The sequence below is a fragment of the Neodiprion pinetum genome, chromosome 1, assembly GCF_021155775.2.
Source record: "Neodiprion pinetum isolate iyNeoPine1 chromosome 1, iyNeoPine1.2, whole genome shotgun sequence".
Classification (NCBI taxonomy): Eukaryota; Metazoa; Arthropoda; class Insecta; order Hymenoptera; family Diprionidae; genus Neodiprion; species Neodiprion pinetum.
The window spans coordinates 18,003,184-18,030,299 of NC_060232.1; the positions used below are offsets into that span (position 1 = coordinate 18,003,184).

The following is a 27,116-nucleotide window of genomic DNA, read 5'->3' on the forward strand; positions in this document are numbered from 1 at the left end:
GCCGGTACATGGCCGTAGCCAAACTTATCGCGAAAAATGTTTGACCAGAGCGGGATCAGTTTAACGTCTTTCAAAAGACGGTCTGCTAATCGCGGAAGATAGTGAGCATTTTTACGATCGCCAACCTCTTTTAGAGCGTTATTCACTTCCACTTCGATTCTGCTGTCCACGTAAACCAATTGCTGTTCGCCGAGTTGTCACTCATGACAATTTCATCTACAGCAGCAGCGTCATGATAAAAATCATTGCACTATGAACCAACAAAAGGTGGAAAATTAATTGAATTTACGAATAAGTTTTAAACCAACACATATGTCGGTGATTAGTAAAATTAAAGCTAATTAAATTTTGAATGTGAAGAAGAAGCTACTTTGCGTGACGGTAATTATTTTGATAAGAAAAAAAATCTACGCACTTCGACTGTTACACCCTCGACCAAATTACTCAACCTCATTTTGGTCTCATTCGATCTTCCAAACACAGTCTCTTGTCCAATATCTATACTCACTCCAGTGATCAATGTTTTCAAAGCCGATTTGCTTCTTCGCATTGCGACCTCCGTCCACAAGTTAAACCACCGTCTGTCTCAGAGCGCGAAACCAGGATTATATTCTTCACAATGCTTCAAGCTTCCCAGATATCTCGTGCAACTACTAACTTCCCGATTGCAACGAGATAAAAGATTTCAATACATTGTGGAATATCTTTTAGGAATGAGGCATAAGGTTTTATAAAATGAGTGACGTCAATGCGTACGTAACACGGTGGCAGCTCATCAAATCTGCATGCATCTGCATAATTTTCAATTGTGCTGCATGCTGTAAACGCACGTATGACTGCAGTTAATAGAGCTCTATTGGCATCTGTTACTATCTCACGAGGAATCGGAGCTTCGGACCGGATCCACTCCATAAGCCAGAACTGAATCGCATTGGTATGGTGACTCTCGGATATCATCTGACACACTGAAAACTGCTCTTCATCACAGTTAATTACACACTGGTATGAAAATATGTGTTTAAAGTATGCTTTTTCCGGTTTCTCGATTTTTCTTATGATACTTCCAGTGGCATCAATTGCAACGGAACAATTACAATTCGCTCTGAAGCTCTGCGTTTGATAATTCGTCCAGTAATGAACACGGAATGGGTCGTATCCGATGTTGTGGATGACATTCTTTAGATGAGTAGCCTTCATAACCGCAATTGCCTTTAATGGGTCCCGATCCAAATATTCGTTGGCGATATATTCATATTTTGCAACACTAAGAACTGATGCCGAATGAAGGTGCGGTGGTTCTGAATCCCCTTCTGACATCCAGTCGTTTGCTTTTTTCGCCCGATAAACGTGTACGGCTTTGTGCATCAGATCTTTGGCTACTTTTTATCTGATTCGTGCTCGAAGGTACCTTTTACCACGCGTACCAAACCCTTTTGTTACGGTACAATTGAAATAAATATTATTGTCATTTTCATCGACATCTCGTATGACACAGCAAAGTTTACTTTCGCAATTGCACATATCTGTACATCCAAAGAAAACGATTTCAAAACATACAATGGATAATACACTTGATTACGTAATTCTTGTTTCTTTTGATAAATTTGAGAAAAAACTTTCGGTTTCGTTGTACGGGAAAATTTCTCATCCAGTAGAAATAAATTTCAATGTCGGAAATACGATAATGGAGCACAATCGATTTTTATAATTCTCAAGAATAATAATAAATACAAAAATCTACTAGCAAATAAACCGTACTGAATTATCTCCTTACAGAGAAAAAAAATTAAGTTGAAATAAGAAGTCAAGTTGAATTGAAACAAATATACATATTTTGAATTACAGGAAATACGAAAGAATGAATTTAAATTCTTTCAAATTCACTTGAATTGAAGTGAATTATCTAGAAAAAATGAAAAATGAATTGAAGTGAATTAGGATGGATTAAGGAAATTAAGTTGAATGAAAGAAAGTAAAATACAATGCAAATGAACAGGAAATCCAAGAGAATAATTTTAAATTTTCTCAAACTCACTTGAATTAGAATAGATTATTATCGAGAAGAGATTGATATTCATGAATTGGAATAAACTAGGTTTAAGTAAACAAAAGAAAATTAAATGAATAAAATTAAGTTGAATTACATGGATTTATTTAAATTAATTCAACTCGGAAAATTATTGTCTTACTGAAATCTCAAGTTATTTCTCCTTCGGTTTAGCAGCTCGAAATATGTGGGAAAGGCTTTGGTGGACGAGTAGATGTATGTACAAGACGCACGGTGCGCATAGCTACCACAGAGACTAATTGTCCGCATTCGGTTCTGGCCTGCGGCGTTCGGTTGCTAACTTCGTCTACGTTTGATTACCGACGCGATATGTGGTGTATATATTTTTTATTAAAAATGTTGAGTCAAATGTGATGACTATTGGAACAGTTCTAATGGAACGAAGATAGGTACATTTCTACTGTAGGAATTATATCGCTCGAATAATAATTATAACATGATTCAACACATTTTTGTCCGAAATATTAGCATATCAATCTCAGTACTTCCGTATTTCTATTGGTAGGTGAACATAATTTGTTGTGATGATAAAGAAATAATACGTATCGTTTATGGAGCCAGACTTCGCATCACCAGACCGAAAGTGGTTTTGGAAATTAAAACCACATTTAATGCGAGTTGCATCCCGAATTCTGTGGGTAATCATTTCTTGCCATTTACGCGGTTTCAGCACCTTTTGCTGGCGATAACCTCTATTTCTTTTGTCTGTACGTTTGTACAATCGGTCAGTCACTAACTCTTCGAAATCGGATCGCAAAACCGGAATTGTGAAACTTAGACACTGAGGATCTTGTTCTTCTGAAGATGCCTCGCAAATAGATGAGGAATCAAAAACAATACCGCTGCGGACGCTATCGCTCGCCAATACGTCAATATTTGAATCCTTCGAATATCTCTGTAAAAGCTTGTCTCTGACTCCATATCTGTTGCATGTAACAAATACATACAACGACCTTGAGGTTATATAGGGTATATACTCACTGTGACAGGTAAAATCTCTGATATCAAATGCATGAATGATTAGCAGTATTATTATACTATATAGATGACATATTCAGAATATGAGATTATGCTGACTGATTATATGTGTAAGTGATGTGATGATGTATGCATGATTAACACATTATTTTAAATACACATATATTTCAACATATTATTATATAACATATTATTTTAAATACAAATATATTTTCATACCACATAATTTAATGTTATACCGGGAGAACCTTTAAAATCTATACGGTCAATGCATATGCGTCAAATAATTCAATCCCATTGGTCCGTAAAATCGCCCCGCGGCAATGTTTTTGTGTGCTGAACAGGGGGCCAACGTACACAAAATGAGAGAAGAGCTATAAATCTGTCGCGCGTAAAGCCGTGGATTCAGGTTATGTTGCTGTTTATTTTTACGTAGCGTGAATTGTCTAAGAAGAATTGTATTGATCAGCAAAATACCGTGGTTGATATCGGAAGATATTCAACTGACACAATTAAGAATTCAACGGAAAAGCAAATATCAAATGATACAGAAATTGGGTGTTATTGATTGAAAGAAGAAATCTGAAATTCGATGTGGAATGTCATTAACAAGTGGGAGTCTGGACAAAGAGAGGTAGGTAAGTGAAAACAATTTCATTGTAAACAGATTCTTCGTTAACATAAAATTAAAAATAAATAAATGGTTGAGACCCAGAAGAAGGTATCTCTAGAGTAAATTCATTACGGTGTCGTGCTCCAGAAGTCAGTAATTAGTGCCGATGAACATGAGATAAAAGGAAGAACTGAGTGAAAAGGGATGACAAAATTATTTATCTCCAACGCGAAGGTGAGGAGAACAAAGTGTAGCAATTAACAGCAAACGTACCCGACGCAATACTCACGAAAACCCTCGCCGACATCGTTGATTAGTTGACAAAGTTTCTATAGCTCCATTGTACAACAATCAATGTTCCGTTAACAAAGAGGGTTCACCAGATATCCAAGACTATAAAGAGAAAAAGAACACAATTAATAGTACAGTGTAACTCATGTTATCAAGGAAAAATTAGGAAACCAAACAATAACTTACAAGACAATCATCCCGCAACTCTGGGAGATCAATTGCCGCTCTCCTGATCACCCCTCGTCTGGCCACTGGTTGCCTTTCAAAAAGTGCTTGAAATGTCTTTCAGCAGTTGCAGCGCAGTAACCGAGCCGGTCGTAGAAGGCATTTGTCGTGTTGGATATGATATCCGGAGACAGGTTCTGCAGGATGTTCAAGATTCTAGCTTGCAGTGCGGCAAGGTCTTTAATCCTACCTTGAGCATACAGGACATTTTCCAAATGGCCCCACAAGCCGTAGTCCAAGGGAGCGAGATGAGGTGAACGGACTGGCCACTCGACCTCCGGGCTTGCCCTACGAATCCAGCGTCTAGGGAATTGTCGGTCGAGGTAATCACGCACCACTCGTGTGAAGTGTAGTGGGACTCCATCCTGCTGAAACCAAACAGGTTCGCCCTGAACACCGAAAAAGATACGTTACTTGTAGTAAGCATGAAAAATATTGATTTTAAAATCACACGCACTCTGCTAATAATAACGCCAGCTCTACATGATGAAATACACTCACGATTTCTTCTTCAATCAGCCTAAGAGCCGGTGCGATTCTGTCTCTCAGCAACCGGAGGTACTTTTCGCCGATTGATAATCGCGCCAAGCCAGACGTTGAGCTTCAACGGGCACTGCGTGCCGGCCTGAATGAACAGACGAGGGTTACTTCGACATCAGGCTCTGGTGCTCTGCCTGTTCGGTTTCCCGATTAGTATCAGCGTAGTTTCATCGGAGAAACAAATACGACTCAACAAGCCCTTGTCTGCATTCAGACTTTCCATCATCTCTTGGCTGAAGCGAAAATGGCTATCGTTATCACCAGCCAAGAGTTCTTCATGGACTTGAAACTTTCATGATCTGTACTCAGCTTTCCGCAATACTCTTCTGACCGACGCGTTGGATATTTTTAACTCCTGGGCGTTGCGACTAATCGGCTTGAACGGATCCCCTTCGACGGTCACGCAGATGTTCAGCTTGGTATCCCAACTTAGCTGGCGGTTTGGCTGGAAGACTTTTCTGGTTCTCTCGTCGACACTTCCCGATTCTTCAACTTTTAGGACCAGATTCCTAATGGTCGCTAACGACGGTGTCGGTTGATTCGGGTGTCCGACGGCGAAATGGTCCCTATTTTTCTGGTAAGAGAGGCCGTGGTAGTGATGCTTCACCAACTCCACTTTTTCCTGCACAGAACACTTGTAATTAGGCATTTTAACTTTATAAACCTGATAAAAAATTTCACAAAAGGATCGAGGTAATTATCAGACACGTGGTTAGAGACGCGCGATTTTTTTGCAAAGTGCTCAATTTACGCGGGCGGGATTGGTTATATTTTCGGATGGAAAAGTTACGAAACTCTAGAGACAGATGATTGTATTGGCTGATACCACTCGCGATCGTTGCGCTCATCCAATAGAATTCTGGTCTCATCAGAATCATGGTTTTCGCGCCCTCGCAGTGTCGCCGGTATGCACAGAATTAGGATACGTACTTTTTGGTTAAATATCACGTGGTGATCTGTTTCTGAGTTTCAGTTCTAGAAATCGATGTCCCTTGACATCATTACGTAGGAAAATATGAAAATAGTTCCGCCATGTGATCAGCGATGTTTATTCACGTCGTATTCAACGGTTCAGATGAACGAATTACAGTAACCTCGCGATCATGCTGTGAATTTGAAATTCGAAAAATTTTGTTGTTTTCGGAAAAATGTGGATTATGAAAAAAATCAACAATACAAACTCAACAAATGGTATTCACAAAAGCAATATGTCAAACGATATCGAACGATCCGTAACTTGTGATTGTGATTGTGATTTTCGAGCGTTGAGCCAGGTGATGTCTGGTGGCAATGCGTCTCATTAACGATTTATGTTTCGTGCATTTTATTGGAAATGAGTTGTGCCCAAAAATATCAAAAGATCCTGTTTGATAATAATAGCTTCTAATATTTTCAGGTAAGAAATAATTCATTTTCGAAGCAAGACTAAATTTGTCAGGCATGGAAGCATGTAGGTAAATTTGTAATTGAGTGATCTTTGACAATTACAATATTTTAACATGGATTCAATGATAAAATTCGTATTTTTTTCAGCAGACTCGAAGTTTGAACTTTGATTAACACGTGAAAAATTATGCCTTACCTGATGGTCAAAACGCTTAGGTGGCAAGGATCGCGGTTTCTCGAGCGGTGCAATCATTACGACCATCGAACTTTGTTGTTCCGTCAGACATCAGGAGCCAGAATGAATTTCATCAGGCCATCGCCACCTTCTAAACATCAGTTGAGGCACAATTGAAGAGCGGGATACACTACAGATCATAGTGGCTGAATATTCAATCATTTTACTTTGATCAAGCCAATAGCGATGAATTTGTTACTTAACTATTGCTGCCAATTCATTCTACCGAGGAATCACTCTGTGCACCGTTTTAATTCAAGCATTATTATTGACGAGCATTTTTTTTTAAATTTTATTAAATTTATTTGGTATCTCATGTTGAAGCTTACTTTTACTCTCTTTGATATTAAATTCAGATAAATAGTCTTTCAAGTCCTTAATTAGATTGTACGGTTGAATTTTGCTAGGCAAACTGAACCAATCTAAATCTAGAAATGTTAAATAACTTCAGTTCAAAATGTCTTTTAGTTAAAGTTAATCTCAGTTGACGGTGTCATCTGGCTAGCTAGTTGCAGTTATTATACGTGCTTCGGTCTCGTGGAACCCCAGTAAAGTGTACAGAATGCATTCACTTACTGGAACACGTTGCCTTGCTAAGAATCACTTATTCTGCTGTAGGATTTACTCACTCGCTAACTTTTTTATTACGAATCTGGATCAGAGAGTTATCCTGCAATTTATCGATAGCTTGGAACTAAATTCAATTTTACACTCTTTACAGGGTCCTACGCTAAGATTAAAAGCTTGTGAATTTCCATTTAACGTAATTATTTGTGAATTTCATATTAGCATTGTCTGGAACAAAAAAAATCCTCATGCGGAGATTGGAAATGCAACCTGAAACGTAGAAGTTATTCAGTGGCACGAGTTGAAAACCAAAAATTTTATAATGGTTTCTGCAACACAGGGACTCTTTTCAAATATCCTTGTTACAAGGTGATGTTCGGAGGTCTATGAACAAGATATTGTATCGGATTACATCATTTGGAAGAAAATCTTCATCAACTTCGTTGAAAATTAGATACTCATTTATTTTGATGGAACAAGGGACACAATCTTGAATTCGATGAATCAATATTCTCGTAATAATGTTCTGACATTACTCTAAAACATGATTGTATTTGAAGCTAATTGTGACGTTAAGGCACATTTTGAGAAAGTTGATTTTCAACTTCTGTTACAGGATATCTAAATTTTCTTTGTCTCGAACCGCACTAACACGAAATACAGAAATCATTTTAAGAAACCTAATATTACTTGAATTTTCAATTTGAGTAATAGGACCCCTTCATTTATTTAATCGACCATCATTGAAAATTTGTGAAATGAACTCTGATAATCATGGGGAAATTTTAATAGTAGTAGCAATAATTTATTGATCGAAAAAAATACATCACCTAACCACTATTGGTAAATTTTGTTGAACTATTTCTAAGAAAGAAAAAATTCACAGTTCCGTTACAGATAGTGAGATATTCAAACTTCTTGAACGCTCGGTTTAATGTCTCATTTTCAACAGTAATGAAATTCAATATTACTGCCTAAAATCACAAGAGAGTGAGAAAGATACTCAGTTACTTGAAAGGGGCGACGATCTGTGTACGTATGATAAATCGAACAGTTAATATTAGAGATGTAATTATTTTGGCCGTATCACCTGTTGATAGAACCAAATTTCAGTGTTATTTCTAATGTACGAAATAATAAAAGTGATCAAATAAACCTACATTCTGCGTTTCTTCCAACACCCAACATTTCAACAGATTCTCATTTCAGTCGAATGAAGCCAATTTTCAAAGAGCTTTAGCATCAACTTTCGACCGGTTTTTGAAGTGTTACGTCCGGCATACCACCTCTCTCCATTTTTCCTACTTGCTAACTCTCCCACAGTTCTTATATGAATATCATGGTCTCTGTCCTGTTCTCTTATCTCTACCTAGTCTCACGGGCATTCACTATCACGCTTACTCATCTAATTCTATTCCCTTGCTCCAGCATCTTTACATCTTTTCTGCACCCGTACGTTTTTCGTCTCTGGATTCATTCGTATCCTAACTCTCAAGAACCTCAGAGCTAAAGCTTTTAAATAACTCCGTACAACACACTTCAATCGATCCTATCTTGACTTCTTGCAACAAATATATACCTGATATCACCAATAAATTCAACGTTACTCAATCCTTAATACAAATTCCGGTTGCTTAGTACCTAAAAGCGAAACCAAATCAGGTTATTTCTACCGCTCGGGAGTTAACCACATTCACGGACGTAACATTGGTGGCAGCGGTGGCCTTCTCTTTCCGGGAATCCAGTGATACAATTTTACGTGTGTGCTACGCATAAAGTGCCATCTGATAGACCGGTTCCAAACTGTCCAAGCTCAGTAATGTCAATACAAAAGTAATAGTACTGTGTGATGGTGTCGAGGACACTCTGAAAGTCATACTCTACGTTCAACGCAATCAACGATCTCTGATTCGCACGAACGTTACAAACAAATCCGTATCTCCAAATCGATATTGTTGCAAAATTATTTCCTGCTGCTACTACGAGGACATCTTCATTCTTCACGACTTCTAGTACAACACAACGCACATCGACGTCATTACCGCTTACCGACACGAAATCGCTATACGAACATCCTCACGGAAGAATGCGACATTTTCTTCTATTCCTTCTCTTCATCTTCACTTCATAAGTCGACGAATCCTAGGTCAAAATTGACAACATGGTTACCGCAAGCACTTTGCCGCACCTGCCTCTTAAAAATGCATCGGCTTTGATTTCCACGTTTAATGGCACTGGTATGCCCGTATCCGAATTCATGACTAAAGTAGAATGCGAATAACAAGCTGTCTTAGCCAGAGTACTGGATTTATTCTCCCCACTGATTCGCACGAAAATCGAAGGCAACGCGAGTAAATATGTTGAGTCAGATGACCCGGATTCTCTTCGAGATCTGCTAGACTGCCTTAAAACAGACCTACGCATCTAAACAACATCTTCCAGATATCCAGCTAGACCTCGCACAATCGGCACAGAGGCAAGACGAGAGTGTTCTGGATTACGGTGCTAAAATAAAACATCTGTTAAGACAAGCGTGCGAATCAACAGAAACCTCAGAGTCTATCAGTGATGCTCAAGTGCTAAAGAAAAATATCAAAGAAACCGAAAGACTAAAATTTATAAAAGGTTTACTAGACGAATTAGTAATATGAGTGGCTCATGAGAATCCACAAACGCTACAAGTGGTTATAGATACGGCACAAAGACTGCAAAACTATCATCAGATAGACTTAAACTAGCCTCGTTCCGTGATACTAACCACGAACAACAGAACCGTGTAAAATGAAGTAAATGTAAATTAACCGATCATATGAATGAATATTGTCCTGAACGACCTTTCGTATTAGTTTTTTGTAGATACTGCAAGAAGGCTGGTCATAGTAACAGTTCAAACCGTTCTCAATATCCTTAGAATCCAAATGTCCATCAAGATTCAAGAGTTTTCCAAAACAACACTAATCAACAACAGAACAATCCCAACACCCAATATCGAGCACGAGATCCGATAAACCAGCCTTTAGATTAGACGCGAAATGACAGTCAACGCTCACAACGGTACAGCATACCAAATCCTTTGCGACCGAATTTTAGGGTTAATCATGTCGAACAGGATTACTAAAACGATAATTGCAATGCAGGCGTCCACCCAGAAGTTTCATTCTAAGCAGAGCAACACCGCAAATATTCAGCAAACGCGAGCCATTTAAACGAGTTCAAGGACGGCCGCGCAGACGCATTGACCTCCCTCAGAATGAAGCAGCGTCCAAACCATACGTCAACTCCGTACTATCCCGCGAACTAGTCGAGTCTGGACCTCCACATATTCGAACAAAATGCCCACGGTTTTTGAATGGGTACGTGACACTAATAATCGACACCAGCGCTGATATCAACTTGATAAAAATCGATAGAATCGACCTAAGAGTTCACGTCACATAGACAGACGTTAGGCAGATTTCAGAAATAACAGAAAAATTCATCAGAACGATAGGACGTCTGAACGTCGAGTTAGCTAATACACGACACGAATTCCATCTTGTTGATAACTCCTTTCCTATCACCGAAGACGGTATACTGAGTTTAGACTTTTTACGTTCGGAAAAGGCGACTATCTGCTCCAAAAGCAACTACCTAATCTCACGCGAAACCGGCGTTATTCCATTTAACAGGCATACAACCAACACGAAAACACCACCGCGTATTCTCACAACAGCTCTCACACAACACCGAAGGTTCCAATAACCACCGGTGAACTCACACGACAACCCAGCACATTTATAGTCGACACCGGTGCTGGTGTAAACATAATTAAACTCGGAGCAATACATCCGCATGTTCTTTGCGAATTATCGACGGTAAGATCCAATGCTATAAATGAAACAATAATAATATCAGGAACAACTAGCATTCGAATCAGTGACAACCTTCACATATTCGATCTAGCCGAGGATCTGTTCCTGATACAAAAAGACGGAATCTTAGGATCGATGTTTTCACGGAACGAAAATGCAACGTTATCTTTCGATACAGAAAAAATGATATCGAACAATACTAGCAAACCGTTGTGTAAATATTATTCTTGGATATGAAGGTGATAAACACAAAACACTTTTTTTGTGTTAACGTTTCAGCCCGGATAGGGGCCCTCCTCAGAACAATTTATTTCAGAACATCTGTCACGAACAAAAAAAAAAATTTTATAATGTACAACAGATAGTTATCACAAAATTATATGTGAAAGGTTTATGTGATAAGCAGGATTGTTTGTGCTAATACCAACCAACCAAAGTCGAACAAGTAGGCAATTACACACGAGGATAACTGAACACAAACGCAATATCCATGAGCATGAGGATAATTATACTGCGCTGACTAGGCACGCTATCGATTTTGATCATTCATTTAATTATGCTCAAGCCAGCATTTCAGATGTTGAACCAATGTATTACAATAGGTTATTGTTAGAAATGTGCAATATCGTTGCACGTCCCGATTCTGTCAATTGAAGACAAGATATTGAACATCTGAGTACTATTTACACTTCTGTGATACACCCAACATAACTATTAATTACCGAGTGAGCTTCCTCTCGATTTTATTTTCTAAACATTATCTGATTTCTATTCAACCCGTTGACTCTGTGCTTGCTCTGATAATGACTGAAATCGTTCTCCTTCCACTACACTCCGGACGATCCACATGTTCAAAAGTGTTCCAGTCTCAAAACCAAAAAACTGTCATTGTGTGTTTTTATTCAATTACCAACCATGATGAATGCTTGGGAGTTTCGCATTGCAGCCGTTGTGTGTGTGTTTGTTTTTAAATGAATATTTTGAGGTTTATTCGATTATTCTAACGCGCATTCATTACTCCTACTCGTTGGTTCTTTTTCTACGTAAATTGAAAGTGCCAGTTCATCATCAGGTAATCCCTCTTATTTATATTAGCGCAAACAATCCTGCTTATCACATAAACCTTTCACATATAATTTTGTGATAACTATCTGTTGTACATTATAAAAATTTTTTTTATGTTCGTGACAGATGTTCTGAAATAAATTGTTCTGAGGAGGGCCCCCATCCGGGCTGAAGCGTTAACACGAAAAAAGTGTTTTTTGTTTATGACCTTCATATCCAAGAATGATATTTACACAACAACTTACGAAGGTCAAGAAATCGTTTTCATAATACTAGCAAATCATTCAAACTGCTAGACGAGGACTACATATTAATACCATCACGAACGGCTCAGGTGATTGCGCTAAAAATCTCGCATCCCTCTGTAAAAACAAGATTCATAGAACAGTTGGAAGTAGGCGCTAACATATACCTGGGACAAACCCTGGTTACCAATCAACAAGGATTTGCCTACGCTTACGCAGTCAACTTCAACGAATTAGCTGTGGAAATAAGAAGACCAGCCGTAACACTAGAAGAAGTCGATGAACTCGCGAGCACTGCCACGCTCAACGCAACACACACCTTACGCATACAAGTACTGCAGGCAGAGTACAAGTCTTACTAGCACAGAACCACGACAATAAGCAAAGGAACGAGAAACGCGTTCTTCCCACAGCCCTTAATTACGATTGAAGACGCCTCGAGATTTTGAAAGAAAAGCTGCGGTTGGACCATTCGAATGATGAAGAAAAACAATTAATAATTAATCTAGCCATCGAATTGAACAATTTATTTTTTCTCCCAGGAGACAACCTGAGACAAACGAACTTAGTTAGCCATATGATCCCTACTGCTAATGACACACCAATTCATACTAAACAATACTGACACCGAAGAGTACACAGAGATGAAATACAAAAACAAGTGACCAAGCTCCTTGATCAAGACATTATAACACATTCTTTGTCTCCTGATAATTCTCCGGTCTGGATCATCCCCAAAGAATCAGATGCTAGCGGCGAGAAGAAATGGCGAATGGTCATCGACTTCCGGAAACTCAACGAAAAAACCAATGGCGACGCTCATCCGCTACCAAATATCGTTGATATTCCAGACCAGTTAGGCTCCGCAAAATATTTCTCAACATTCGACTTGGCTTCCGGGTTCCACTAAATTCCAATGCATCCCGATCACAGCGCAAAGACCACCTTTTTGACTACTCACGGCCATTTTGAGTATACTAGAATGCCATTTGGCTTAAAAAATGCCCCATCTACCTTTCAACGTTTAATAGATCAGGTTCTATCGGGATTACCGGGTACCGGTATGTTTGTCTATTTGGATGGTATAGCCATTTATTCCTGATCCTTGGAGGAGCATGAAACCAAATTTTGGAAACTCATAAAGAGATTGTCTGATGCGGGACTAACCTTTGGGCCAAATATGTGCGAACTTCAGCGTAAAGAAGTAGCGTATCTAGGTCGCATCATCACTCAAAATAGATCGAAACCTAATCCGGACAAAATATCAGCAATAAAAAACTACCCAGTTTCCAAGAATCCCAAACAGATTAAACAAAAGTTAGGCCTGATAGGCTACTACCGAAGATTCATTACTAACCTTTCAAAAATTGCTATACCTATTGATAATTTGCTAAAGAAAAATAGCCCTTTCCTATGGGCAGCAGAATATCAATTTGCATTCGAAACACTATGCGATAGTCTGTGTCGGGAACCAATACTGCAGTATTCCGACTTTGGAAAACCCTTCATCCTAACGACCGACGCTCCAAAGTATGCAATGGAAGCAATACTCAGTCAAGATAAAGATGGCGCAGATTTGCCAATCGCATATGCATCGAGGGTGTTACAAAAAGCTGAAATCAATTACTTGGTGTCAGAAAAGGAATTCTCAGCGGTTGCTTATTCCGTCAAACATATTCGCCCTTACATCCACGGTAAGATAATATATAGGGAGGTATTCCAATCCTGCAATGCATGATGGGAAATGTGTCAAGCGGTAGCGCCGCCACGAGTGTGTCAAACACACTAGCCGGCACCTAAAGTATTTTCATGCTAACTCTCGTAACAATAACAAATATTGCTCAATAATTAATTAGCGCCTAAAATAGTACATTATGACCCTAGGCCCGAAAGTTGGATTTCCTGGCCGCTTCGCCTTCGGCATTTATATCACACACGACCAGGGCATCCAGCATTCGGGGCGTGGGTCGTATACTATTTTTCTTGGTCCCGTAGCCGGAAGTACGTTCACTAATGATAATTAATTAAAAAATGCAACGCACAAAAATGTCAAGTGACATTTGACATTTCGCCAATGACAACTGACATCTGACTCGCGCTAACCCAACTTTTGCAAGGCCGAGGCGAAGCCGAGGTGTTGCTGGTCGGGGCGGGCATTGAAAAAATTTTGAAAAAGTAAATCAAAACACAAAAATATCATACATTCTAAATACAAATCAATAAACTATAAAATAAATTGTACAGATTTTCTCAGATTTCACGACCGATTTTCTTTATTACAATTACATAAATTGATGTTGAAAACGCAGTTGCTGAATGTACAATTAGAAAATTGTAATTGTTCGTTCTCCAGTGCTGAATTTAAACCGTTGAAATTTTGATGACTCGAATCTTCATCGTTTTTTTTTCGCTTACACGTAATTGGTGGCTGAACAGCTGCTTGGTTTTGGTTGTCCGAATCTTCGTCGTTTTTCCTTCTTCCACGTGTCAGTGGCTGAACATTCGCTTGATTTTCGAAAGTTAGTTTGATTCCTGGTTTTTTCTAGAACAAGTTTTTCCTGCTACCTTTCGGTTCATTCCGATTTCCAGTTGGGATGAGTATCGGTTTGTTCCTCGCAGTGGTAAAATCGCTTTTTACAACTGTACCTGAAGAAAAATTATATTATAGATAAAAAGTACCATATAGGTATATTTGGTAGTCAACTGAGTATATATTTTTTTATAATTACTTGAAGTGGGATCAACGTCGTTGACAGTGAAGTCTTCATCAAAATCCAATCAATTAACATGAAGATTGGAGACGTCATTTTCAGGTTCGGCGGTGTTCTGTGCGCTGGTAGATGGCATTGAATAGTTGTCTGTCGCAGTTTTTCGAATGATACCATTGTAGATCATTTCCCGATTGTGCATGGAATTTTCGATGTACCCCTGTGCGACCATGTCCGAACGCCATCTTCTCCTAGCTGCTTCACCATTTGCATGTTGGCACCAGAATCGGAAAGAAGCGTCGCAGACGTTCTGCGAAAGGAGTGGCCGGTGTATTTTTTTTGGATCGGGTAGATTTAGGTAGGAGGCAATCTTCTCTGGGACTTCTCCGATCTTATGTTTTCCTATCGCCGTTCAAAAACATTTCCACGCCTTCAGCGTATTTGATGAAAAACCTGTCGCTGAATTCGTCCGATAGTCTCAATGAAATATATTTCTTGACTGTGTCGTAGAAAAGATTTCCAATAATAAATTTTCCAGCGTAGTCGTTCTTGTTGTAATTTATTGAGACAAGATATTTATCAGTTAGGTCTTCTACATCTTTGACCTTCATATTTGTGATTTCGTCACAACGTAGGCAAACGCAGACTCCAAAATATGAGTATAACCTGTAGAAATTAGAGCAAACAAAATTGAATGGCTGTAATAAAAAATAAGTATAGTTTGAGGTGAGCATATGTAAATGATTTTTACCTTCATAGCTAAATACGTGTGATCTGGAGCCTCGTCCATAAATTTTGTGATGTGATTCCATCTTAAAACGCAAGCTTTCTTCGGTTTGTAGCCTTTAGCATTCGTTTTTATCAAATTTTTTAATTTCAGAAAATAATGAATATTAATATTTTCGTTTATATTTAACGTTTTTTTAAGCATGCTCCATATGCTCCACAAAGTTGGCGGTTTGATTTTTTCTTTTAAGGTTTGAAAATAAATGATCAGGTTGTTTTTTTCTGAGCTGGAGAGAGATTTTTTATTTTCTTCTCGCCATGTCTTGTAGGTGTTGTAGACTAGAAGATACCGATCGGAAGATTTCCTCGATATCATTTCGGCTTGCACAATAACGTTGGCCTCTTCATCAAAATTCCTCAATATTTCTTCCTCGTCTGCGGAACCTTCTGATGACGATTGCGCCATTTTTTTACGCACGACGTCAACGATGTGAACACAACTCACGCATTCGCGAAACGACCGTTTGACACGAGCAAGCACAAAACAAAAGAATAATGCATTATGCGTTATTCTTTTGTTTCGGTTCATATCACCGGCCGCGAAAATCCCGTCAGAGCGCGCTGTCATAAGCCGGCCGCAAAAATTGTTCTTCCCGGTCTGAAATGCGTCCCGAAAGTGCGTATTTTCGGCTAGAGGAGCAAGAACAAATTATTTTTTGCAACACTGTGCGTAAAAATCAATTTTACACCTTGCAGGCATAAAATAAAAAATTCGTTTTTTTACATTCAAACATCCTAATGATACACAGGAAAGAAAATTAAAGGGCCCTAAAATGCGGGCGTAAAATAATAACTGAAATTTCTTACGCCTGCATTTGAAAATGAAGTTCATAATCAATTGGACACTTCAAATCCTACCTTACCGACTCTACCAATAATATGTGAGTGTGTGTGTCACCCGCTTCCATGCGTAACCATATAATCAGTCCCGCTTTGATTATCCACGATACAACACGTGCTCAATCTTTCCGTATAATCGTTAGTATAAAATGAGTGATAGTGACTCTATTCCGGACGGTATTTTGGCAGCAGCTGAAGATGCGGTGAGCCAATTGCTTCCAGATAAATCGAAGATTGTTTACCGCGCGTGTTACGATGATTTTCGAAAGTGGATGAAAAATAACAAAACAAACTCTTTCGATGAAAAAGTGTTTTTGGCATACTTTCACGGACTTTCACAAAACTTTGTATCTTCGACTCTATGGTCAAAATATTCAATGTTGAAAACAATGTTGAACATTGAACATACCATAGACATCAGTAGCTACAATAAGTTGCAAGCTTACTTGAAAAAATTGCACACCAAATACACACCGAAAAAAGCCAAAGTTTTTTCACCAGCTGAAATAAAAACATTTCTAGAAGAAGCTCCTGACAAAGAATTTTTGGCTACAAAGGTAAGTTTTCAAATTTTCGTGTAAAAAAAAAAGAAAAGAAAAGAAAACATTCAATTACGGTGAATGAATATTTACATTATCCGTAGGCTGCTCTTATTCTTGGCATACATGGGGCATGCAGAGGTCAAGAGCTTCATGGTTTGACTATGGATAATATTAAACTACACGACGCCTATCTCGTTGCGACAATACCCGATACGAAAACACATTCACCAAGAACCTTCGTGCTCGAAGGTAAATACCACAAAATCGTGACCAACTACATGCTATTAAGACCGAAACATACACCAATAACAAAACTTTTCATCAGTTACCGCAACGGCAAGTGCTGTAATCAATCAATGGGGAAGAATTTAATCGGTGGTATGCCGAAAAAAATTGCCACATGGTTAGAGTTAGAAAATCCTGAATTGCATACAGGACACAGTTTTAGGCGTTCTTCGGCCACTCTGCTCGTAGATTCGGGAGCTGACATCACGACGTTGAAAAGACATGGTGGATGGAAACCCACGCAAGTAGCCGAAGGGTACATCGAAAATTCCGTGAATAACAAAAGAAAAATTAAAAAACAACTAACAGATGCGATTGATGAAGACTCTGATGAAAGTTCCAAGAAAAAATCAAAAAAACAAACTACCGTTATAACAGTTACCAAAAAAACGGTCCAAATAAAAGATTAATACAAGCATCGAATTATGTTTTATCGTTTATGTAATTATGGTCGACTATAAGTCAAATAAATTTGTTAATTTTCATAATTCTTATACTTTGATTGTTAATTGTCAAAAGATTATTTGACATGGATTTGTTGATTTTTATAATTTTTATAATTTGATTGTGAATCGAAAAAAGATTATTAAACATAAATTTAATAATTTTGTAAACCATCCGATTTATAAACAAAAGTTCTGAAAACAGTATTATGATAAGATTCATTAATGTATCGATGTGGTAAATGTTCAGAATAAAAAATGAATTACGTTTTTTGAATTAAAAAACTTGAACTAAAATATTTTACGTTGAGAGGGACTTCGCCCCCCTCGACCCCCCGGCGGGGGCTTCACCCCTAGACCTCACCGCGCAGCACAGTGGTCTGTCAAAGGTCGGCTTTTCCAAGATCTTTGGACATGGGGACTACATTACTGATATTTGACTGAATTTTCCGCACACTGTTGTAAAAAATATCGTATGCACCACGGGCGTACACGGGCATATGTTTTTTTTTTGCCAACAATAATTAGAGTCTGTCTAATAATATAGGTAAGTAATCAAAGCGCACAGTCATTTAAATTTTTGAAAACAAATACTTTGTCTTAAGTTTATTAAATAAAACATATAAAGTTATTATTGATGATCAAATCAACAAATTCAACATTACAATAGAAAACGTGATAGACAGTACGTATATCAAATATATTAATTCCAAGGACTAGTATATGTGTAAAGTATTGTTACACAACAAGTAACGTTCACAAATTTAAAACCTAAATTGTATTGGGAAAGAAACACAATAAATATTTTAAAATTAACGGACTTTTTTGTTGACGTGCGCATATATGCGCTCCTAGAACTAAAGACCACAAGATTGGGATTATCCGGTTGCACAGTTATGTCTTTTGCGAGAACATGGAGTCGCAACGAAATAAATTTCCCGAGTACTTTTTCGCGAATACCATGACATTTCGGGAAGACTAATGATTTATCGGCAACTTCTAAGACACTCTTCATTACTTTTCATGGACAGACTGCAAATGGAGAAGAGATTTTCTGTAAGTAGCAAAAACTTCTTCGGCAGTCTTCAAACGTGTATATACTGCCTCTGTCGGATGTTTTGAGCTTCCTCAATTTATTGCATCCGTCCAGGCCGTGCTCGCGTTAGGCAAAGGTACAGAGGAGATTATGGCTGCCTCACAATTACTACAATTATTCGCACAAACACACTGCCCAACCACAAAGGTAATAAAGCCCATATTCTTGTACTTCGGATAATTCACAATTTTCTGGGATATCAAGGAAATTTTGTGAATCATCATTAGAAAATTGGAGTTCAGTCTTTTTTTGCTTGAGAAATTCGATGTAGTACGGCTCATCATCGTCTTCATATGATGCAGATGCAGGAACACGTGAATACTGGGCCACTGCAATCAAGCGCATTCGGTAGCGTAATTGGCGAGGTTTAGGGTGAATATCACCACCAGCTCGAACCTGGGAAAACAAATTTTCTACCGGACTTGAAGTCAGACGCCCCGTAAGAAGATACTCAAATTTTTTGGCCAGAACTAGATCTTCTCGTAATTTTAAGGCAGTAGTGGTAGACAGAATGATGCCCCGTTGATTGGTTTCCATTTATTATCAGAACTAACTTGTAGTTCTCTGATAATCTCAATAAAACTCTGCAGAAACTCTACTCATTCTAATGATGCGCTGTCAGTTCCAAGTGAGTTACTTTTGTGTCGACAAACCATGAACTCATACCACTGACTACATAATAAAATAAACCATCCAGTGGTCATAGCTGTTGGCGAAAGAACACCAGTTTGCGCCGATATAATTACTGCGTGTCCCATTTCGTAGCTAAAAATTTTTCTAGCAAGTCCAACGTGCATCTTATCAAACTGTGATGGGTCCAAAATAGCAGGGGTGAGACCTTTTACTAGAACAGGCCCACCAAGTGATTGTAAGTCTAGAAGCCGCCGAACATGGGTGATACTAACTTCAGAAGTTGGTAAATTATTTGCTTCAACTGTGGCCGGACTTAAAGTGAATGTAGACTTCAATAGTTGTGACCAAATTTTTTTTTAATACGTGTGGGACATCGGAAGTCCAATGGAGACGTTCATCAGGGTTACACGGATGTTGACTAAAAGTCGAGGTCAAATAGCGGCTGGATGTAATACCATTTATTGTCCACATACCAACGTTGGTTGATCCTTCATCCGTTGAGATACATTTCACGATGATTCCCTGCTGATACAGTTTTTCAACGATTTGTTTGACATAATTCCACAAGAGCTCCGAAGTAACAGACTTTCCAGTTAATGCATAACCGACTAATTGTTTCCAATGACTCGTTAACCCACGGGCAACAAACGCAAGTGCATGAGAAGCCATTGAGTCAGCTTCAGTTGAATTTCTAGCTAATTCCAGTGTCACTAATCCAATGAATTTCCCCAGAGCACGATCATACTCAACAGCTGGGTGAATTGACATCTCATCTAATGCCAATACGCAGTAATGAGCAGTTTGATCTTGTTCTTGTTAAATTTTAACCCCTAGCCATTCAATAATATTATCAAAAGTTCCAGGAGCAAAATTTAAGCCAGATAGTCAACTCTATAGAGTAGAGAAAGCAGGTAAAGAAAACCTTTCAATGTCCCTTAAATTTTTTCGTAAATTTTGGTTTTTCGCGATTCTTTTCCCGCGCCCACGTGCCACGCCGAGTGTGCCCTTAACGCGCTGAGAAATCGACTCCAAAACTTTTCGCCGCGCTTATTATTCGCTCCCACCGCAAAGGCGGAGACTGCAAGCGGTAGTGCGCGCATAAAATTTATTTCCGCTGCTATTCACGAGTGACCGCGTGTTTCCTCACCGCTCGCGCATGGCTGAGCACCCAGAGACGTTGTGCTGCGTGAGTGAATTCATAGATACCTTGAGTGCTTAATCAGTGAGTGAAACCCCTCTCGTACTGCAGTGCGAAGCACACGCGAATGATATACCAGGACGCTCTGGAAGACTCAGGAACAGGACCGGGAGAAGACCAAGAACCGAGCCAAGGAGAGTCAACGCTAGACGAAATGCAGGGTGACCAACCGCCAGCCCTGACGCCAACCCCGAGCTCCGTAAGGCTCAGGGTGCCGCCATTTTGCCCCGAACGACCAGTGCTCTGGTGCGCGCAACAGGAAGCGCAATTTCGAACGCAAGGTATTGTAACGGAAATCGGCCGATACTACCACACGATATCGAACATACCAACGCGTTACGCCGCGGAGGTAGAAGATCTTATCGTCACGCCCCCGGTAACCCTTCCGTACCAAGCGCTAAAAATAGCATTGATCGCGCGTTTTTCTCAATCGAGAGAAGCAAAAATTTTACAGCTCCTCGATCGCGAAAGCCTTGGTGACCGCACACCATCAGCGCATTTACGCCATCTGCGTAGCCTCGTCCCCGACATAGACGAGGAAATTCTTAAAGCGCGTTGGTTATCACATCTCCCCGAAAATATTAGAATTTGCCTCGTGGCACAAAACAAATTAACGCTCACCGAGCTAAGCGAGACAGCAGATTGCGTACACGAGCAAGTAAACAAAGGCAATAATGTTTCGGCGGTATCAAGCCTCGAAGCACAAATAGCCGCACTCACACGTCAAGTCGAACAGCTATCGAACCAAGGCCGCCGCAATCAAAACAAACCGAGCAAGAAAAAAGAACGCTCGCGTAGCCGTTCACGTAGCAAGTCGAGTAGACGCGGACTCTCACCAACATCGAACATATGTTGGTACCACAAGAAATTCGGCAATTCTGCGAAGATGTGCTTCCCAGCGGGATGTAAATTTCCGGGAAACGCCAGCGGGAGTGGTTAATGGCTGAAACCGATTCCCTCGCGCAACCCAGCCGCCTTTTCGTAAAAGACAGACCCACTGGAACACAATTTTTGGTGGACACGGGATCTGATCTCTCGATAATTCCCCCCGGAGGAGCCCCCGCGCGGAAAGCAAGGACAGGTTATCAATTACGCGCCGCAAACGGCTCGCCTATTGACACCTTCGGCTGGACCACAATGACACTCGACCTCAGTTTACGCAGAGACCTGTCATGGCGTTTCGTCGTTGCAGACGTCACGCGTCCCTTAATCGGCGCAGATTTCCCGAGCCACTTCGGAACTGCGGTAGATTTAAAAGGCCGCCGCCTTATCGACACCACGACAACGCTCACATCGCTAGGCTCGATCGCGCACATCGATCACGCCTCGGTCAAGGTCATCGCTTGCGACAACTCGCCGCAATTCGAAAAAATAATCGCCGAGTTCCCCGATATCGTTAAACCAGACGGAGCTGTCCGTGACGTGAAACACAACACGTGTCATTACATAAAAACCTCCAGTCTCGAGTAAAGAACGCCGTCTCGCGTCGGATCGTTTTAAAATCGCGAAAGAGGAGTTCGAGAGATTGATTGAGCTGGGCATCGCGCGCCGCTCCGACAGCCCCTGGTCGTCTCCTCTCCACCTCGTGCCCAAGAAATCCTGCGAATGGCGCCCGTGCGGTGACTACCGTCGTCTCAACGCTCGCACGACGCCCGATAGCTACCCCGTACGTTATCTGGAAGACTTTTGCGCGAACTGTCACGGTTGCCAAATATTTTCCGTCATCGATCTCGTGCGCGCATTCAACCAAATACCCGTCGCGCCCGAAGACGTCCCGAAAACCGCTATCATCACTCCGTTCGGTCTCTTCGAATTCCCGTTCATGACATTCGGACTTCGAAACACCGCGCAAACGTTCCAACGGTTCATGGACGACGTCACCCGCGATCTCCCATTCGTGTTTGTGTACATCGACGACATTTTCGTCGCCTCGCGAGACGCGCAACAACACCGAGAACATCTTCGCATCGTGTTCGAACGCTTCCGACGGTACGGACTCGTCATAAACGCCGAGAAATCGTGTCTCGGTCAAACGGAAGTAAAATTCCTCGGTCACGCAGTCAACGCGCAAGGCATTAAACCGCTACCTGAACGCGTCGACGCAATCACCAACCTCAAGAAGCCTGAAAACATCAAGTGCTTGCGCAATTTTCTCGGTACGATAAATTTCTACCGAAAATTCATCGAACACGCGGCGGAAACACTCGCGCCTCTCAACCGCCTCCTGGAAGGATCCGAGGTCAAGGGCAAGACAAAAATTGTGTGGAACGCCGAGCTCGAGGACGCTTTCGAAAAATCGAAACGAGTCCTCGCCGACGCAACACTCCTCGTGCACCCAGACACGAACGCCGAGTGGGCAATCTTCGCAGAAGCATCGGAACGAGCCATCGGAGCCGCCCTCCAACAGCACCGTCAAAGTCAATGGGAGCCGCTCGCGTTCTTCAGCAAGAAACTATCACCCTCCGCGCAAAAGATGTTGACGTACGATCGCGAACTCGAGGCAATCTACGAAGCCGTCAGACGCTTCCGACACCTTTTCGAAGGTCGGCACATCGCCAACTACACGGACCACAAGCCGCTAACTCACGCGTTCAACCAACGTCCCGAGCGCGCAACTCCGTGGCAATTTAGGCGACTCGAACTCGTCGGCCAATTCACCTCCGACATCCGACACGTATCCGGCTCAGAAAACGTCGTAGCAGACATGCTGTCGCGCGTTGACGCGATCGCAGCAGCAGTTTCGCCACAGGAGCTCGCGCAGTCTCAACGCGAAGACGACGAGCTACGCCAACTGCTAGAAAACAACGACCACGCGCTCGACCTCAGACGCCTCCGTTACCAGGACCCAGATGTGACTCTGTACTGTGATACTTCGTCAGGTACAGTGCGCCCGTACGTGCCCGCTTCCCTCAGGAAGCGAGTGTTCCATTCCTTACACTCAGCGGCACACCCCGGACAACGCGCGTCTCGACGCCTCATTGCTCAACGCTACGTATGGCCGTCGATCAACAAAGATTGCAACGAGTGGGCTCGATGCTGCGTGCCTTGCCAACGCAGCAAGATATCGCGACACACAGTCTCGCCCATCGCCAATTTCGAACCACCGTCTCGACGCTTCGAACACATTCACATCGATCTGACCACGCTGCCGCCGTCGAAAGGCCGCACAAAATGCCTTACGATCGTGGATCGTTTCACGCGCTATCCAGCAGCCGTGCCGCTCGAAGACGGCTCAACAGAAAAAGTCGCTCACGCGCTAATGCTATCGTGGATAGCACACTTCGGCATTCCCTTGCGCATTACTTCGGACCTGGGAGGACAATTTGAGTCAAACTTATTCAAAAAACTCTCGGAACTCCTAGGTTTTAAACACAAACGCACAACGGCTTACCACCCGCAAGCCAACGGACTCGTAGAACGCCTCCACCTTCAGCTAAAGGCAGCGCTACTCTGTCACGAGGACACGTGGTACGACGCGCTTCCCGCCGTGCTACTCGGACTCCGAGCCGTGTACAAAGAGGACATCGAAGCGACTCCTGCTGAACTTGTCCTCGGCGAACCGATACGACTGCCAGGCGAATTCCTTGCGCCCTCAAGGCAAGACACGACCGCCCTCGAACTGGTACGGATGCTGAGGAAGAACTTTCAAGATTTGGCACCAGAACCCGCATCGCGCCACGCACACCAGCGCATCTTTGTGCACCAAGACCTCGCAAACGCGTCACACGTCTTTGTCCGAAACGACCAAGTGCGACCGTCATTCTCCGCCCCGTACGATGGCCCATACCCAGTCGTCGACAAGCGCGAGAAATACTTCACCGTCAAACTACGTGGAAGAAACACGCCAGTTTCGATCGACAGATTGCAACCCGCGTATCTGCTACTCGACGAACTCCAAGGCCAACACGACACGGCCGGACCGTCGGCATCGAGCGTACAACAGCCCGTCGCAAACGACGACCCCCCAACGACCACGACTTCAAAAAAAAAAAGAAGTCCGACTCGCGCTGTAATTTCGTCTTACGCTCCATCCACGCATTCAACAAACCTGCGCGCAAAAGACAAAGAAATGAGAAATAACCCAAATTTCTGTTTTGCCAGTTTTTGTTTTTCTCTTTCTGTTTCCAGCTTGAAATACTGCACATCGCTCACACACTACACAGTATTTCTCCAAGAAGGGGAGACATGTGGCGCCTGCCACATACACGCACTTGCTCTAGTATTAGAGCGAGGCAATGCTCGGCGTTTATCGCCCAATTTCGGGAATAATCCTCAGCGCGCTTTCCCCACTCCAGCGGGCAAAAACGAGAGCGAAGATCCTTCGCCTCACACACAATAGTCAAAATCAACACACGCTAGAGTACCGATACTGTAACCGCGCAATAACCAGATCTCCGTATCCACGCACCTGTAAAACGTAATAAACATCCATTTATATTTTACCCATCGCACGCTGTAATACGTAGGATCCCTGTTACTCCAAATCCCACATATATAGATATACAATTTTCATAGAGCAAATTTTTCCAATTTTTGTCATGCAATATTTATAAACAAGCATCAGTAATTAACATTTAAATACTACAAATTAATAAATTTTCACACATTCAGATATATTACCTCGGCTTTTAATAAAGCATTTTCTTTCTGAAGCTCATTAATCTGTTGTTCCAACAATAACTCACGTGATGATTTCTGAGAGTTGTCATTTGATTGCGCGTGAAAATGATGGTCTGAAGATCCAGGTAAATTTTCCTGAATGACTTCTATATTCTTATTTTCTGTGGAGATTTCCAATCCTAAATTTTAAATAAAATATATATCAATAGAAATAATAAATAAACGTTAGTAACATTCAGACTAAAATATACATTCAACAGAGGAAATCGAAATCCAAGTATACGTGTAAGGATAATAAGTATTTTGATGAAAAATCAAAACAGAAATACAGTTTTTTAGAAAAGCCCATATACCATTACATTACAAGAAAAGTCTTACTGCCAAATGTAATTTATTTTTTGTTGAGTATAATTGAATTATTAGAATTGTTATGCTATAATAATAAACGAGAAATTGCACATATGAAACAAAACGACAGTTAACTATTTTTCTTCTATTATGTCACTTACCTCACCAAGAATTTTATTTTCCAAATGCTATCTGCTTTGCATGGAATTATAAATTTAATTTTAATATGTTTTTTGATCACATTTGCTCAAGAATATATAATAATTAATTGAAAAATGAATCACACTCACCCTCAATCAATCCGGAAACTCCAGACTTGTGCCTTTTGCTGCTGACTGAATAATGATCATCATTATCATTATCAGTTTCAGTAACATCACAGGGCCTTCCGGGAGATGCAATCAAAGTATCAGGTACAACATTTTTCTTCAATTTGTATGAGTGGCTGTCACAGTCAAACAATCCTTCGCTAAAATGACCCTGTCAATAATTGGAAGAGAGGTATTAACTATTTCAGTCATTAAGTAACCTTATATATAAAATGTTATTAAATGAAGTCTGACAACTTTTATAACAATGGTAAATACCTCACACAAACAAAAATTGTCAGTAACAGGTTTTAAAATGTTACAAACAGTCGCCCATTTACTTCTCATATCAAGTGATCGAGAAAATCTCAGTATTTTGAAACCTTTCTCACTGCTGTTGCGACAATTTGGGAAGCTACATCCACCCATGATCTGCGTTGATAAATATTAGTTTAAATATTTTTATAAATAATAGAAAGTTATCGAGATGCAAATTAATTCAAAATATACATCCATACTTACTTAATTTTGCTCTTCAATGCACACTTTCAACAACAAAACGTTATCAACAACAAATCGACATTTTCAAACAAATGACAATCGCAAAATTGTATACTACTTGCATCAATCAAATGAATTGAAAATTTTTGAAGTGATAGTTCTTTAGGCGCGTTATGAAAAACTGATGAGAGTGAAATTTCAAGATGCGCGCGCATCACCGTAACACAAAATTGTAACACAAAATTAACAGGATGAAGTTGCCCACTCAACCGAATTCATTAAGTCTCGAAACAAGATGCGCGCGCATCACTGTAACACAAAATTAACAGGATGATGCGCGCACATCACTGTAACACAAAATTAACAGGATGAAGTTGCCCACTCAACCGAATTCATTAAGTCTCGAAAAAAAGCTAATGTTGGTACGCTTGTCGCCTCTGATCACTGTTTTCATATTTATTTATAATATTTATCCACATGGTTTTAGTTTTTACAGTCACAACACGTGTTTTATTTTCATACAAGTGCGAATCATATATGTGGCAATAAAATATATTCAGTAGTGATTTAAATTGAATATTTGGATTATTGTTATTTACTATTTGTGAATATTAGTCAAAAAATTGTGCTAAAATACTTTTTCAAGTTCTCCAATATAATTGAGGTTGGTTATCCGTATGTATTATTTATAGATATAAATTAAAATATCTTTATTTAATACAATTAATACTAAATATTATTAAA

At 40.5% G+C, this 27,116-nt stretch overlaps 2 protein-coding genes across 2 annotated transcripts; both read left to right on the forward strand.

Annotated features, from left to right (window-relative positions):
* Positions 1-20,662: 20,662 nt before the first annotated feature.
* On the forward strand, positions 20,663-21,535 carry LOC124224753 (uncharacterized). The gene has a single exon (XM_046636955.1). The coding sequence runs from the start codon at positions 20,663-20,665 to the stop codon at positions 21,533-21,535; it is 873 nt and encodes a 290-aa protein (XP_046492911.1).
* LOC124224754 (uncharacterized) lies at positions 21,535-22,065 on the forward strand. The gene has a single exon (XM_046636956.1). It carries the CDS (start codon positions 21,535-21,537, stop codon positions 22,063-22,065), a length of 531 nt encoding a protein of 176 aa, XP_046492912.1.
* Positions 22,066-27,116: the final 5,051 nt, after the last annotated feature.

What these genes read in the sequence shown, in the direction of transcription:
- LOC124224754 (XM_046636956.1), top strand. Translation starts at nt 21,535, where the DNA reads ATGGCTGAAACCGATTCCCTCGCGCAACCCAGCCGCCTTTTCGTAAAA.
- LOC124224753 (XM_046636955.1), top strand. Translation starts at nt 20,663, where the DNA reads ATGATATACCAGGACGCTCTGGAAGACTCAGGAACAGGACCGGGAGAA.